At 55.6% G+C, this 16564-nt stretch overlaps 1 protein-coding gene across 2 annotated transcripts in view; it reads left to right on the top strand.

Moving 5' to 3' along the window:
- Nucleotides 1-131: 131 nt before the first annotated feature.
- lrrc39 (leucine rich repeat containing 39) overlaps nt 132-16564 on the top strand; it is a gene marked incomplete at its 3' end in the record, with an annotated part of 48092 nt that continues 31659 nt past the window's right edge. For both annotated transcript variants that reach the window (XM_079245140.1, XM_079245141.1), the window contains exons 1-7: nt 132-284; nt 396-602; nt 1664-1772; nt 1958-2114; nt 2208-2344; nt 2851-2996; nt 3062-3214. In XM_079245140.1, coding sequence (XP_079101266.1) covers nt 484-602; nt 1664-1772; nt 1958-2114; nt 2208-2344; nt 2851-2996; nt 3062-3214 — 821 coding nt within the window. In that variant the 5' untranslated portion in view covers nt 132-284; nt 396-483. The remainder of the gene's footprint in view (nt 285-395; nt 603-1663; nt 1773-1957; nt 2115-2207; nt 2345-2850; nt 2997-3061; nt 3215-16564) is intronic.

Raw genomic sequence — 16564 nt, 5'->3', positions numbered from 1 at the left:
CAAAACTCCGCCTTGAATTCACTGATGGCTCAAACCGGGTCATGTGACCTGGCGTCAGTTTTACGGACCGGGTCATGTGACCTACGAGCTAAAATTATCCAGGTCATATTTCAGCAGCATGGAGGACGACGCGCTGCAGGAAGGTGAGACCAAACATGATTTCTGAACCCAGTACTGACTCTACCAGACCTGGATCTCTTGGGTTCTGGGCCTGCTGGACTCTAACCCGCTAACTGAGACCTTGACGGGCTGTAATGGAAGTCTACGTTGGGTTCTGAACTTTGGTAATGATCCCGCTGCCCGATTATTAATAACTAGATTAAACTCCCTGATGTTTTAATAAATGTCAGCGTTTCAGTAAACTGATAACTGATCAATAATGTAATGTTACATAGGTTGATTGATAGGAGGTTCAGGCTGCAGCTCTGAGGTCAGAGGTCGTCCTACCCGTCCGTCAGTGTGCTCTGACATCACGTGGCCATCATGGAGGGTGTGGTTTCGTGTGGCTCAGTGAGCTCCATCAGAGCTCTCTGGGAGACCAGGATCAGGAGGAGGAAGGAGGAGGAGGACAAGAGGGCGTCCAGGGGCGTGGTTACCGGCAGGTTAGAACCCGTCCACTCTTCCTATTGGTTGAAAACAGTGCTCTAATAATGGAGCAGTATCATAATATGGTAGACAGTCAGGGTCCAGGAGCCAAGGCTGGGCTTCGAGAACCCAAGGACAGGGACCAGAAGCCCAAGGCCAGGGACCAGAAGCCCAAGGCCAGGGACCAGAAGCCCAAGGCCAGGGACCAGGAGCTCAAGGCCAGGGACCAGAAGCCCAAGGCCAGGGACCAGAAGCCCAAGGCCAGGGACCAGGAGCTCAAGGCCAGGGACCAGAAGCCCAAGGCCAGGGACCAGAAGCTCAAGGCCAGGGACCAGAAGCCCAAGGCCAGGGACCAGAAGCCCAAGGCCAGGGACCAGGAGCTCAAGGCCAGGGACCAGAAGCCCAAGGCCAGGGACCAGGAGCTCAAGGCCAGGGACCAGAAGCCCAAGGCCAGGGACCAGAAGCCCAAGGCCAGGGACCAAGTGCCCAAGGCCAGGGACCAGAAGCTCAAGGCCAGGGACCAGAAGCCCAAGGCCAGGGACCAGAAGCCCAAGGCCAGGGACCAGGAGCTCAAGGCCAGGGACCAGAAGCCCAAGGCCAGGGACCAGAAGCCCAAGGCCAGGGACCAAGTGCCCAAGGCCAGGGACCAGGAGCTCAAGGCTGGGCTTCGGGAACCCAGGGCCAGGGACCAGGAGCTCAAGGCTGGGCTTCGGGAACCCAGGGCCAGGGTTCATGAGCCCAAGGCCAGGGACCAGGAGCTCAAGGCTGGGCTTCGGGAACCCAGGGCCAGGGTTCATGAGCCCAAGGCCAGGGACCAGGAGCTCAAGGCTGGGCTTCGGGAACCCAGGGCCAGGGTTCATGAGCCCAAGGCCAGGAGCCAGGGCCCAGTCACTCGTCCGTCCAAGGTTAGAATAGATTCTGGAACTGAAAAGGGACTTTGGAGTTCTCTCTCAAGCAGTTTGGGGTTTGGTTTTTCGGGTTTGGTAATGGTGGCCGTTATGCTTAAACATAGTTCTGGTTTTGGTCCTGACTCTGATCATGATCCTTTTTCTCACTGGTGTTGATGTTCCTGGTGCAGACTTGCTGTTGGAGTCTGGGAGGACAGGGCAGTTCTGGCTCGCCTGAAACAGAAACTGCAAACAAAAGAAGGACGTCTGATCCTCCAGATCGAACAGGAGGAGTGGAAGGTACTGTCCCCTGAACTAGTCCAGGTGTGTAATTCAGATCTGGACCAGGTCAGCCTCCCTGTTCTGATGATTACAGTGTCCAATTTGGGTCAGATATAAATCTGGTACCACTGTCTGATCCAGGTCCCATCTAGGTATAACCTCCGTAAAACTCCAGGACCATTGACCAACATGTCTTTTCTCAGTCTTTGCCCAGATGTCTGGTCCAGCTCAGTCAGGTCCAGGAATGGCAGATCCACCGGACCGGACTAACAAAGATCCCTCATTTCATTTCCAGTTTCCAGAACCTTCTGGTTCTGGATCTGTCGCGGAATGCAATCTCTGAGATCCCACACCAGATTGGTGAGCATGCACAACTTCTATCTTCAGTTCTAGATGTTCAAACTTGTCCTGGTTTCATCCCATTGTGTTCTTGTGTTCTGGTTCTGGTCTCAGGGAAGCTGACCCAGCTCAGAGAACTGCTGCTGAGCTACAACAGGATCCAGTTTGTTCCCGAAGAACTTAGTGGATGTGAGAGTCTGGAGAAGCTCGAGCTGGCCATGAACCGTGACCTGAATGACCTTCCAGACCAGGTATCAAGTCAGACTGGTAAAAAGTACAGAAAGCTCATACACTAGGTGTGAACTCAAAATTAGACCCTAAGCCAAACATGGACAGCTTCTGGACCAGGTGCACACAGAAACATGACCCAGCAGTACTCTGGTCAGCCTCTGGACAAGGCACCAAGACAGACTTGAACTTTCAGTACTCAGGGTTATTTCTAAATCAGGTGGTAACAGAAACCTAAACCAGCAGTACCAGGGGCAGCTTGTAGATCAGGTGTCAACAAAAACATTTACTGACAGTAACAATGACACCTTCTACCTCAGGAACCAACAAAAACCTGAACTTGCAGTTCCTGGTACAACTTCTGTACCAAGTAGCAACAGAAACATTGACTTTAACTAAGGGTCAAACAAAAACCTGAACCGCTAGTACCCAGGTCGTGCCAACAGAAACCTAAACCAGCCTATCTGAGCAGCTGAGGAACAGGATCTGGTCTCAGCTGGTCTAAGGTCTGGTGTCTTTTTGTGTCCAGCTGAGGAACCTGTCCAGACTTCAGCACCTCGATCTCTCCATGAATGACTTCAGCGTTCTTCCAGACTGCATTGTTGCGCTGCCGGCACTCGAGTGGCTTGATGTTGGAGGGAACCGTCTGGAGCGCTTACCTGAGGACATTCACAGGTAAGCCATGAAAGACACCTGAGACCCACTTTCTGCAACAGCCAATAAAAAGCATCTGTCCTCAGGATGGACAAGCTGCACACGCTGTGGCTGCAACGGAATGAGCTGGAGAAACTTCCGGAAAACATCAGCCGGATGAAAAATCTGGATACCCTGGTTCTCAGCAACAATAGGCTTAGAGACATCCCACCACTAATGGAGGACATGTCCAACCTCAGGTCAGTATTTTCAACCTCAGGTCAGTATTTTCAACTCGGTCTGATCGAGTTGGACAGACTGACCTAGTTGGACAGACTGTCTGTCCAACCCCGGTCAGTCTGTCCAACCCCGGTCAGTCTGTCCAACCTCGGTCAGTCTGTCCAACCTCGGTCAGTCTGTCCAACCTCAGGTCAGTCTGTCCAACCCCGGTCAGTCTGTCCAACCTCGGTCAGTCTGTCCAACCTCAGGTCAGTCTGTCCAACCTCGGTCAGTCTTTCCAACCTCAGGTCAGTCTGTCCAACCTCAGGTCTGTCTGTCCAACCTCAGGTCAGTCTGTCCAACCTCGGTCTGTCTGTCCAACCTCAGGTCTGTCTGTCCAACCTCAGGTCAGTCTGTCCAACCTCGGTCAGTCTGTCCAACCTCAGGTCAGTCTGTCCAACCTCGGTCTGTCTGTCCAACCTCGGTCAGTCTGTCCAACCTCAGGTCAGTCTGTCCAACCTCGGTCAGTCTGTCCAACCTCAGGTCTGTCTGTCCAACCTCAGGTCAGTCTGTCCAACCTCGGTCAGTCTGTCCAACCTCAGGTCAGTCTGTCCAACCTCGGTCAGTCTGTCCAACCTCAGGTCAGTCTGTCCAACCTCAGGTCAGTCTGTCCAACCTCGGTCAGTCTGTCCAACCTCAGGCCAGTCTGTCCAACCTCGGTCTGTCTGTCCAACCTCAGGTCAGTCTGTCCAACCTCGGTCTGTCTGTCCAACCTCGGTCAGTCTGTCCAACCTGAGGTCTGTCTGTCCAACCTCAGGTCAGTCTGTCCAACCCCGGTCAGTCTGTCCAACCTCGGTCAGTCTGTCCAACCTCAGGTCAGTCTGTCCAACCTCGGTCTGTCTGTCCAACCTCGGTCAGTCTGTCCAACCTCAGGTCAGTCTGTCCAACCTCGGTCTGTCTGTCCAACCTCAGGTCTGTCTGTCCAACCTCAGGTCTGTCTGTCCAACCTCGGTCAGTCTGTCCAACCTCAGGTCTGTCTGTCCAACCTCAGGTCAGTCTGTCCAACCTCGGTCAGTCTGTCCAACCTCAGGTCAGTCTGTCCAACCTCGGGCAGTCTGTCCAACCTCAGGTCAGTCTGTCCAACCTCGGTCTGTCTTTCCAACCTCAGGTCAGTCTGTCCAACCTCGGTCTGTCTGTCCAACCTCAGGTCAGTCTGTCCAACCTCAGGTCTGTCTGTCCAACCTCAGGTCAGTCTGTCCAACCTCAGGTCAGTCTGTCCAACCTCAGGTCTGTCTTTCCAACCTCGGTCTGTCTGTCCAACCTCAGGTCAGTCTGTCCAACCTCAGGTCTGTCTGTCCAACCTCGGTCAGTCTGTCCAACCTCGATCAGTCTGTCCAACCTCAGGTCAGTCTGTCCAACCTCGGTCAGTCTGTCCAACCTCAGGTCAGTCTGTCCAACCTCAGGCCAGTCTGTCCAACCTCAGGTCAGTCTGTCCAACTTCGTCCAGTCTGTCCAACCTCGGTCTGTCTGTCCAACCTCGGTCAGTCTGTCCAACCTCGGGTCTGTCTGTCCAACCTCGGTCTGTCTGTCCAACCTCGGTCAGTCTGTCCAACCTCGGTCAGTCTGTCCAACCTCAGGTCAGTCTGTCCAACCTCGGTCTGTCTGTCCAACCTCGGTCAGTCTCTCCAACCTCAGGTCAGTCTGTCCAACCTCGGTCTGTCTGTCCAACCTCAGGTCTGTCTGTCCAACCTCGGTCAGTCTGTCCAACCTCAGGTCAGTCTGTCCAACCTCAGGCCAGTCTGTCCAACCTCAGGTCTGTCTGTCCAACCTCGGTCAGTCTGTCCAACCTCAGGCCAGTCTGTGCAACCTCGGTCAGTCTGTCCAACCTCTGTCTGTCTGTCCAACCTCGGTCAGTCTGTCCAACCTTGGTCTGTCTGTCCAACCTCGGTCTGTCTGTCCAACCTCAGGTCTGTCTGTCCAACCTCGGTCAGTCTCTCCAACCTCAGGTCAGTCTGTCCAACCTCGGTCTGTCTGTCCAAACTCAGGTCTGTCTGTCCAACCTCAGGTCTGTCTGTCCAACCTCGGTCAGTCTGTCCAACCTCAGGTCAGTCTGTCCAACCTCAGGCCAGTCTGTCCAACCTCAGGTCTGTCTGTCCAACCTCGGTCTGTCTGTCCAACCTCGGTCAGTCTCTCCAACCTCAGGTCAGTCTGTCCAACCTCGGTCTGTCTGTCCAACCTCAGGTCTGTCTGTCCAACCTCAGGTCTGTCTGTCCAACCTCGGTCAGTCTGTCCAACCTCAGGTCAGTCTGTCCAACCTCAGGCCAGTCTGTCCAACCTCAGGTCTGTCTGTCCAACCTCGGTCAGTCTGTCCAACCTCAGGCCAGTCTGTCCAACCTCGGTCTGTCTGTCCAACCTCAGGTCAGTCTGTCCAACTTCGTCCAGTCTGTCCAACCTCGGTCTGTCTGTCCAACCTCGGTCAGTCTGTCCAACCTCGGTCAGTCTGTCCAACCTCGGTCTGTCTGTCCAACCTCGGTCAGTCTCTCCAACCTCAGGTCAGTCTGTCCAACCTCAGGTCTGTCTGTCCAACCTCGGTCAGTCTGTCCAACCTCGGTCAGTCTGTCCAACCTCAGGTCAGTCTGTCCAACCTCGGTCTGTCTGTCCAACCTCGGTCAGTCTCTCCAACCTCAGGTCTGTCTGTCCAACCTCGGTCTGTCTGTCCAACCTCAGGTCTGTCTGTCCAACCTCAGGTCAGTCTGTCCAACCTCGGTCTGTCTGTCCAACCTCAGGTCAGTCTGTCCAACCTCGGTCAGTCTGTCCAACCTCAGGTCTGTCTGTCCAACCTCAGGTCAGTCTGTCCAACCTCGGTCTGTCTGTCCAACCTCAGGTCAGTCTGTCCAACCTCGGTCAGTCTCTCCAACCTCAGGTCTGTCTGTCCAACCTCAGGTCTGTCTGTCCAACCTCGGTCTGTCTGTCCAACCTCAGGTCAGTCTGTCCAACCTCGGTCAGTCTGTCCAACCTCAGGTAAGTCTGTCCAACCTCAGGCCAGTCTGTCCAACCTCGGTCAGTCTGTCCAACCTCGGTCTGTCTGTCCAACCTCGGTCAGTCTGTCCAACCTCGGTCAGTCTGTCCAACCTCAGGTCAGTCTGTCCAACCTCAGGTCAGTTTGTCCAACCTCGGTCTGTCTGTCCAACCTCGGTCAGTCTGTCCAACCTCGGTCAGTCTGTCCAACCTCAGGTCAGTCTGTCCAACCTCGGTCTGTCTGTCCAACCTCGGTCAGTCTCTCCAACCTCAGGTCTGTCTGTCCAACCTCAGGTCTGTCTGTCCAACCTCGGTCTGTCTGTCCAACCTCAGGTCTGTCTGTCCAACCTCAGGTCAGTCTGTCCAACCTCGGTCAGTCTGTCCAACCTCAGGTCAGTCTGTCCAACCTCGGTCAGTCTGTCCAACCTCAGGTCAGTCTGTCCAACCTCAGGTCAGTCTGTCCAACCTCGGTCAGTCTGTCCAACCTCAGGTCTGTCTGTCCAACCTCGGTCAGTCTGTCCAACCTCAGGTCAGTCTGTCCAACCTCAGGTCAGTCTGTCCAACCTCAGGTCTGTCTGTCCAACCTCAGGTCAGTCTGTCCAACCTCAGGTCAGTCTGTCCAACCTCGGTCAGTGTGTCCAACCTCAGGTCAGTCTGTCCAACCTCAGGTCAGTCTGTCCAACCTCAGGTCAGTCTGTCCAACCTCAGGTCTGTCTGTCCAACCTCAGGTCAGTCTGTCCAACCTCGGTCAGTCTGTCCAACCTCAGGCCAGTCTGTCCAACCTCAGGTCTGTCTGTCCAACCTCGGTCAGTCTGTCCAACCTCAGGTCAGTCTGTCCAACCTCAGGCCAGTCTGTCCAACCTCAGGTCTGTCTGTCCAACCTCGGTCTGTCTGTCCAACCTCGGTCAGTCTCTCCAACCTCAGGTCAGTCTGTCCAACCTCGGTCTGTCTGTCCAACCTCAGGTCTGTCTGTCCAACCTCAGGTCTGTCTGTCCAACCTCGGTCAGTCTGTCCAACCTCAGGTCAGTCTGTCCAACCTCAGGCCAGTCTGTCCAACCTCAGGTCTGTCTGTCCAACCTCGGTCAGTCTGTCCAACCTCAGGCCAGTCTGTCCAACCTCGGTCTGTCTGTCCAACCTCAGGTCAGTCTGTCCAACTTCGTCCAGTCTGTCCAACCTCGGTCTGTCTGTCCAACCTCGGTCAGTCTGTCCAACCTCGGTCAGTCTGTCCAACCTCGGTCTGTCTGTCCAACCTCGGTCAGTCTCTCCAACCTCAGGTCAGTCTGTCCAACCTCAGGTCTGTCTGTCCAACCTCGGTCAGTCTGTCCAACCTCGGTCAGTCTGTCCAACCTCAGGTCAGTCTGTCCAACCTCGGTCTGTCTGTCCAACCTCGGTCAGTCTCTCCAACCTCAGGTCTGTCTGTCCAACCTCGGTCTGTCTGTCCAACCTCAGGTCTGTCTGTCCAACCTCAGGTCAGTCTGTCCAACCTCGGTCTGTCTGTCCAACCTCAGGTCAGTCTGTCCAACCTCGGTCAGTCTGTCCAACCTCAGGTCTGTCTGTCCAACCTCAGGTCAGTCTGTCCAACCTCGGTCTGTCTGTCCAACCTCAGGTCAGTCTGTCCAACCTCGGTCAGTCTCTCCAACCTCAGGTCTGTCTGTCCAACCTCAGGTCTGTCTGTCCAACCTCGGTCTGTCTGTCCAACCTCAGGTCAGTCTGTCCAACCTCGGTCAGTCTGTCCAACCTCAGGTAAGTCTGTCCAACCTCAGGCCAGTCTGTCCAACCTCGGTCAGTCTGTCCAACCTCGGTCTGTCTGTCCAACCTCGGTCAGTCTGTCCAACCTCGGTCAGTCTGTCCAACCTCAGGTCAGTCTGTCCAACCTCAGGTCAGTTTGTCCAACCTCGGTCTGTCTGTCCAACCTCGGTCAGTCTGTCCAACCTCGGTCAGTCTGTCCAACCTCAGGTCAGTCTGTCCAACCTCGGTCTGTCTGTCCAACCTCGGTCAGTCTCTCCAACCTCAGGTCTGTCTGTCCAACCTCAGGTCTGTCTGTCCAACCTCGGTCTGTCTGTCCAACCTCAGGTCTGTCTGTCCAACCTCAGGTCAGTCTGTCCAACCTCGGTCAGTCTGTCCAACCTCAGGTCAGTCTGTCCAACCTCGGTCAGTCTGTCCAACCTCAGGTCAGTCTGTCCAACCTCAGGTCAGTCTGTCCAACCTCGGTCAGTCTGTCCAACCTCAGGTCTGTCTGTCCAACCTCGGTCAGTCTGTCCAACCTCAGGTCAGTCTGTCCAACCTCAGGTCAGTCTGTCCAACCTCAGGTCTGTCTGTCCAACCTCAGGTCAGTCTGTCCAACCTCAGGTCAGTCTGTCCAACCTCGGTCAGTGTGTCCAACCTCAGGTCAGTCTGTCCAACCTCAGGTCAGTCTGTCCAACCTCAGGTCAGTCTGTCCAACCTCGGTCAGTCTGTCCAACCTCAGGTCAGTCTGTCCAACCTCGGTCAGTCTGTCCAACCTCAGGTCAGTCTGTCCAACCTCGGTCAGTCTGTCCAACCTCAGGTCTGTCTCTCCAACCTCAGGTCAGTCTGTCCAACCTCGGTCAGTCTGTCCAACCTCAGGTCAGTCTGTCCAACCTCGGTCAGTCTGTCCAACCTCAGGTCAGTCTGTCCAACCTCGGTCTGTCTGTCCAACCTCAGGTCAGTCTGTCCAACCTCAGGTCTGTCTTTCCAACCTCGGTCTGTCTGTCCAACCTCAGGTCAGTCTGTCCAACCTCAGGTCTGTCTGTCCAACCTCAGGTCTGTCTGTCCAACCTCGGTCAGTCTGTCCAACCTCAGGTCAGTCTGTCCAACCTCAGGTCAGTCTTTCCAACCTCAGGTCTGTCTTTCCAACCTCGGTCTGTCTGTCCAACCTCAGGTCAGTCTGTCCAACCTCGATCAGTCTGTCCAACCTCAGGTCAGTCTGTCCAACCTCGATCAGTCTGTCCAACCTCAGGTCAGTCTGTCCAACCTCGGTCAGTCTGTCCAACCTCAGGTCAGTCTGTCCAACCTCGGTCAGTCTGTCCAACCTCAGGTCAGTCTGTCCAACCTCAGGCCAGTCTGTCCAACCTCAGGTCAGTCTGTCCAACTTCGTCCAGTCTGTCCAACCTCGGTCTGTCTGTCCAACTTCGGTCAGTCTCTCCAACCTCAGGTCAGTCTGTCCAACCTCGGTCTGTCTGTCCAACCTCAGGTCTATCTGTCCAACCTCAGGTCAGTCTGTCCAACCTCAGGCCAGTCTGTCCAACCTCAGGTCTGTCTGTCCAACCTCGGTCAGTCTGTCCAACCTCGGTCAGTCTCTCCAACCTCAGGTCAGTCTGTCCAACCTCGGTCTGTCTGTCCAACCTCAGGTCTGTCTGTCCAACCTCGGTCAGTCTGTCCAACCTCAGGTCAGTCTGTCCAACCTCAGGCCAGTCTGTCCAACCTCAGGTCTGTCTGTCCAACCTCGGTCAGTCTGTCCAACCTCAGGCCAGTCTGTCCAACCTCGGTCTGTCTGTCCAACCTCGGTCAGTCTGTCCAACCTCGGTCAGTCTGTCCAACCTCGGTCTGTCTGTCCAACCTCGGTCAGTCTCTCCAACCTCAGGTCAGTCTGTCCAACCTCGGTCTGTCTGTCCAACCTCAGGTCTGTCTGTCCAACCTCAGGTCTGTCTGTCCAACCTCGGTCAGTCTGTCCAACCTCAGGTCAGTCTGTCCAACCTCAGGCCAGTCTGTCCAACCTCGGTCTGTCTGTCCAACCTCAGGTCAGTCTGTCCAACTTCGTCCAGTCTGTCCAACCTCGGTCTGTCTGTCCAACCTCGGTCAGTCTGTCCAACCTCAGGTCTGTCTGTCCAACCTCAGGTCTGTCTGTCCAACCTCGGTCTGTCTGTCCAACCTCAGGTCTGTCTGTCCAACCTCAGGTCAGTCTGTCCAACCTCGGTCAGTATTCAACCTCAGGTCAGTCTGTCCAACCTCGGTCAGTCTGTCCAACCTCGGTCTGTCTGTCCAACCTCGGTCTGTCTGTCCAACCTCGGTCAGTCTCTCCAACCTCAGGTCTGTCTGTCCAACCTCAGGTCTGTCTGTCCAACCTCAGGTCAGTCTGTCCAACCTCGGTCTGTCTGTCCAACCTCAGGTCAGTCTGTCCAACCTCGGTCAGTCTCTCCAACCTCAGGTCTGTCTGTCCAACCTCAGGTCTGTCTGTCCAACCTCGGTCTGTCTGTCCAACCTCAGGTCAGTCTGTCCAACCTCAGGTCAGTCTGTCCAACCTCGGTCAGTCTGTCCAACCTCGGTCAGTCTCTCCAACCTCAGGTCAGTCTGTCCAACCTCGGTCTGTCTGTCCAACCTCAGGTCTGTCTGTCCAACCTCGGTCAGTCTGTCCAACCTCAGGTCAGTCTGTCCAACCTCAGGTCTGTCTGTCCAACCTCAGGTCTGTCTGTCCAACCTCAGGTCTGTCGTTCCAACCTCGGTCTGTCTGTCCAACCTCAGGTCAGTCTGTCCAACCTCAGGTCAGTCTGTCCAACCTCGGTCAGTCTCTCCAACCTCAGGTCTGTCTGTCCAACCTCAGGTCTGTCTGTCCAACCTCGGTCAGTCTGTCCAACCTCAGGTCTGTCTTTCCAACCTCGGTCTGTCTGTCCAACCTCAGGTCAGTCTGTCCAACCTCAGGTCTGTCTGTCCAACCTCGGTCAGTCTGTCCAACCTCGATCAGTCTGTCCAACCTCAGGTCAGTCTGTCCAACCTCGGTCAGTCTGTCCAACCTCAGTCAGTCTGTCCAACCTCAGGTCAGTCTGTCCAACCTCAGGTCAGTCTGTCCAACTTCGTCCAGTCTGTCCAACCTCGGTCTGTCTGTCCAACCTCGGTCAGTCTGTCCAACCTCGGGTCTGTCTGTCCAACCTCGGTCTGTTTGTCCAACCTCGGTCAGTCTGTCCAACCTCGGTCAGTCTGTCCAACCTCAGGTCAGTCTGTCCAACCTCGGTCTGTCTGTCCAACCTCGGTCAGTCTCTCCAACCTCAGGTCAGTCTGTCCAACCTCGGTCTGTCTGTCCAACCTCAGGTCTGTCTGTCCAACCTCGGTCAGTCTGTCCAACCTCAGGTCAGTCTGTCCAACCTCAGGCCAGTCTGTCCAACCTCAGGTCTGTCTGTCCAACCTCGGTCAGTCTGTCCAACCTCAGGCCAGTCTGTGCAACCTCGGTCAGTCTGTCCAACCTCGGTCAGTCTGTCCAACCTCGGTCAGTCTGTCCAACCTCGGTCAGTCTCTCCAACCTCAGGTCAGTCTGTCCAACCTCGGTCTGTCTGTCCAACCTCAGGTCTGTCTGTCCAACCTCGGTCAGTCTGTCCAACCTCAGGTCAGTCTGTCCAACCTCAGGTCAGTCTGTCCAACCTCAGGTCTGTCTGTCCAACCTCGGTCAGTCTGTCCAACCTCAGGTCAGTCTGTCCAACCTCAGGCCAGTCTGTCCAACCTCAGGTCTGTCTGTCCAACCTCGGTCAGTCTGTCCAACCTCAGGCCAGTCTGTCCAACCTCGGTCTGTCTGTCCAACCTCAGGTCAGTCTGTCCAACTTCGTCCAGTCTGTCCAACCTCGGTCTGTCTGTCCAACCTCGGTCTGTCTGTCCAACCTCAGGTCTATCTGTCCAACCTCAGGTCAGTCTGTCCAACCTCAGGCCAGTCTGTCCAACCTCAGGTCTGTCTGTCCAACCTCGGTCAGTCTGTCCAACCTCGGTCAGTCTCTCCAACCTCAGGTCAGTCTGTCCAACCTCGGTCTGTCTGTCCAACCTCAGGCCAGTCTGTCCAACCTCAGGTCTGTCTGTCCAACCTCGGTCAGTCTGTCCAACCTCAGGCCAGTCTGTCCAACCTCGGTCTGTCTGTCCAACCTCGGTCAGTCTGTCCAACCTCGGTCAGTCTGTCCAACCTCGGTCTGTCTGTCCAACCTCGGTCAGTCTCTCCAACCTCAGGTCAGTCTGTCCAACCTCGGTCTGTCTGTCCAACCTCAGGTCTGTCTGTCCAACCTCAGGTCTGTCTGTCCAACCTCGGTCAGTCTGTCCAACCTCAGGTCAGTCTGTCCAACCTCAGGCCAGTCTGTCCAACCTCGGTCTGTCTGTCCAACCTCAGGTCAGTCTGTCCAACTTCGTCCAGTCTGTCCAACCTCGGTCTGTCTGTCCAACCTCGGTCAGTCTGTCCAACCTCAGGTCTGTCTGTCCAACCTCAGGTCTGTCTGTCCAACCTCGGTCTGTCTGTCCAACCTCAGGTCTGTCTGTCCAACCTCAGGTCAGTCTGTCCAACCTCGGTCAGTATTCAACCTCAGGTCAGTCTGTCCAACCTCGGTCAGTCTGTCCAACCTCGGTCTGTCTGTCCAACCTCGGTCTGTCTGTCCAACCTCGGTCAGTCTCTCCAACCTCAGGTCTGTCTGTCCAACCTCAGGTCTGTCTGTCCAACCTCAGGTCAGTCTGTCCAACCTCGGTCTGTCTGTCCAACCTCAGGTCAGTCTGTCCAACCTCGGTCAGTCTCTCCAACCTCAGGTCTGTCTGTCCAACCTCAGGTCAGTCTGTCCAACCTCAGGTCTGTCTGTCCAACCTCAGGTCTGTCTGTCCAACCTCGGTCTGTCTGTCCAACCTCAGGTCAGTCTGTCCAACCTCAGGTCAGTCTGTCCAACCTCGGTCAGTCTGTCCAACCTCGGTCAGTCTCTCCAACCTCAGGTCAGTCTGTCCAACCTCGGTCTGTCTGTCCAACCTCAGGTCTGTCTGTCCAACCTCGGTCAGTCTGTCCAACCTCAGGTCAGTCTGTCCAACCTCAGGTCTGTCTGTCCAACCTCAGGTCTGTCTGTCCAACCTCAGGTCTGTCGTTCCAACCTCGGTCTGTCTGTCCAACCTCAGGTCAGTCTGTCCAACCCCAGGTCAGTCTGTCCAACCTCGGTCAGTCTCTCCAACCTCAGGTCTGTCTGTCCAACCTCAGGTCTGTCTGTCCAACCTCGGTCAGTCTGTCCAACCTCAGGTCTGTCTTTCCAACCTCGGTCTGTCTGTCCAACCTCAGGTCAGTCTGTCCAACCTCAGGTCTGTCTGTCCAACCTCGGTCAGTCTGTCCAACCTCGATCAGTCTGTCCAACCTCAGGTCAGTCTGTCCAACCTCGGTCAGTCTGTCCAACCTCAGGTCAGTCTGTCCAACCTCAGTCAGTCTGTCCAACCTCAGGTCAGTCTGTCCAACCTCAGGTCAGTCTGTCCAACTTCGTCCAGTCTGTCCAACCTCGGTCTGTCTGTCCAACCTCGGTCAGTCTGTCCAACCTCGGGTCTGTCTGTCCAACCTCGGTCTGTTTGTCCAACCTCGGTCAGTCTGTCCAACCTCGGTCAGTCTGTCCAACCTCAGGTCAGTCTGTCCAACCTCGGTCTGTCTGTCCAACCTCGGTCAGTCTCTCCAACCTCAGGTCAGTCTGTCCAACCTCGGTCTGTCTGTCCAACCTCAGGTCTGTCTGTCCAACCTCGGTCAGTCTGTCCAACCTCAGGTCAGTCTGTCCAACCTCAGGCCAGTCTGTCCAACCTCAGGTCTGTCTGTCCAACCTCGGTCAGTCTGTCCAACCTCAGGCCAGTCTGTGCAACCTCGGTCAGTCTGTCCAACCTCGGTCAGTCTGTCCAACCTCGGTCAGTCTGTCCAACCTCGGTCAGTCTCTCCAACCTCAGGTCAGTCTGTCCAACCTCGGTCTGTCTGTCCAACCTCAGGTCTGTCTGTCCAACCTCGGTCAGTCTGTCCAACCTCAGGTCAGTCTGTCCAACCTCAGGTCAGTCTGTCCAACCTCAGGTCTGTCTGTCCAACCTCGGTCAGTCTGTCCAACCTCAGGTCAGTCTGTCCAACCTCAGGCCAGTCTGTCCAACCTCAGGTCTGTCTGTCCAACCTCGGTCAGTCTGTCCAACCTCAGGCCAGTCTGTCCAACCTCGGTCTGTCTGTCCAACCTCAGGTCAGTCTGTCCAACTTCGTCCAGTCTGTCCAACCTCGGTCTGTCTGTCCAACCTCGGTCAGTCTGTCCAACCTCGGTCTGTCTGTCCAACCTCGGTCAGTCTGTCCAACCTCAGGTCAGTCTGTCCAACCTCAGGTCAGTCTGTCCAACCTCGGTCAGTCTGTCCAACCTCAGGTCAGTCTGTCCAACCTCGGTCTGTCTGTCCAACCTCGGTCAGTCTCTCCAACCTCAGGTCTGTCTGTCCAACCTCAGGTCTGTCTGTCCAACCTCGGTCAGTCTGTCCAACCTCGGTCAGTCTCTCCAACCTCAGGTCAGTCTGTCCAACCTCGGTCTGTCTGTCCAACCTCAGGTCTGTCTGTCCAACCTCAGGTCAGTCTGTCCAACCTCGGTCAGTCTGTCCAACCTCAGGTCAGTCTGTCCAACCTCAGGTCTGTCTCTCCAACCTCAGGTCTGTCTGTCCAACCTCAGGTCTGTCTGTCCAACCTCGGTCTGTCTGTCCAACCTCAGGTCTGTCTGTCCAACCTCAGGTCAGTCTGTCCAACCTCGGTCAGTCTGTCCAACCTCAGGTAAGTCTGTCCAACCTCAGGCCAGTCTGTCCAACCTCGGTCAGTCTGTCCAACCTCGGTCTGTCTGTCCAACCTCGGTCAGTCTGTCCAACCTCGGTCAGTCTGTCCAACCTCAGGTCAGTTTGTCCAACCTCGGTCTGTCTGTCCAACCTCGGTCAGTCTGTCCAACCTCGGTCAGTCTGTCCAACCTCAGGTCAGTCTGTCCAACCTCGGTCTGTCTGTCCAACCTCGGTCAGTCTCTCCAACCTCAGGTCTGTCTGTCCAACCTCAGGTCTGTCTGTCCAACCTCGGTCTGTCTGTCCAACCTCAGGTCTGTCTGTCCAACCTCAGGTCAGTCTGTCCAACCTCGGTCAGTCTGTCCAACCTCAGGTCAGTCTGTCCAACCTCGGTCAGTCTGTCCAACCTCAGGTCAGTCTGTCCAACCTCGGTCAGTCTGTCCAACCTCAGGTCTGTCTGTCCAACCTCAGGTCAGTCTGTCCAACCTCAGGTCAGTCTGTCCAACCTCAGGTCAGTCTGTCCAACCTCAGGTCTGTCTGTCCAACCTCAGGTCAGTCTGTCCAACCTCAGGTCAGTCTGTCCAACCTCGGTCAGTGTGTCCAACCTCAGGTCAGTCTGTCCAACCTCAGGTCAGTCTGTCCAACCTCGGTCAGTCTGTCCAACCTCAGGTCTGTCTGTCCAACCTCAGGTCAGTCTGTCCAACCTCGGTCAGTCTGTCCAACCTCAGGTCAGTCTGTCCAACCTCAGGTCAGTCTGTCCAACCTCAGGTCAGTCTGTCCAACCTCAGGTCTGTCTCTCCAACCTCAGGTCAGTCTGTCCAACCTCGGTCAGTCTGTCCAACCTCAGGTCAGTCTGTCCAACCTCGGTCAGTCTGTCCAACCTCAGGTCAGTCTGTCCAACCTCAGGTCTGTCTGTCCAACCTCAGGTCAGTCTGTCCAACCTCAGGTCTGTCTTTCCAACCTCGGTCTGTCTGTCCAACCTCAGGTCAGTCTGTCCAACCTCAGGTCTGTCTGTCCAACCTCAGGTCTGTCTGTCCAACCTCGGTCAGTCTGTCCAACCTCAGGTCAGTCTGTCCAACCTCAGGTCAGTCTGTCCAACCTCAGGTCTGTCTTTCCAACCTCGGTCTGTCTGTCCAACCTCAGGTCAGTCTGTCCAACCTCGATCAGTCTGTCCAACCTCAGGTCAGTCTGTCCAACCTCGGTCAGTCTGTCCAACCTCAGGTCAGTCTGTCCAACCTCGGTCAGTCTGTCCAACCTCAGGTCAGTCTGTCCAACCTCAGGCCAGTCTGTCCAACCTCAGGTCAGTCTGTCCAACTTCGTCCAGTCTGTCCAACCTCGGTCTGTCTGTCCAACTTCGGTCAGTCTCTCCAACCTCAGGTCAGTCTGTCCAACCTCGGTCTGTCTGTCCAACCTCAGGTCTGTCTGTCCAACCTCAGGTCAGTCTGTCCAACCTCAGGCCAGTCTGTCCAACCTCAGGTCTGTCTGTCCAACCTCGGTCAGTCTGTCCAACCTCGGTCAGTCTGTCCAACCTCAGGTCAGTCTGTCCAACCTCGGTCTGTCTGTCCAACCTCAGGTCTGTCTGTCCAACCTCGGTCAGTCTGTCCAACCTCAGGTCAGTCTGTCCAACCTCAGGCCTGTCTGTCCAACCTCAGGTCTGTCTGTCCAACCTCGGTCAGTCTGTCCAACCTCAGGCCAGTCTGTCCAACCTCGGTCTGTCTGTCCAACCTCGGTCAGTCTGTCCAACCTCAGGTCAGTCTGTCCAACCTCAGGTCAGTCTGTCCAACCTCGGTCAGTCTGTCCAACCTCAGGTCTGTCTGTCCAACCTCAGGTCTGTCTGTCCAACCTCGGTCAGTCTGTCCAACCTCAGGTCAGTCTGTCCA

The sequence above is a fragment of the Telmatherina bonti genome (assembly GCF_933228915.1).
Source record: "Telmatherina bonti genome assembly, chromosome: 8".
Classification (NCBI taxonomy): Eukaryota; Metazoa; Chordata; class Actinopteri; order Atheriniformes; family Telmatherinidae; genus Telmatherina; species Telmatherina bonti.
Note: the sequence above shows the minus strand (reverse complement) of the source record. Positions and strands in the feature narration are given on the sequence as shown.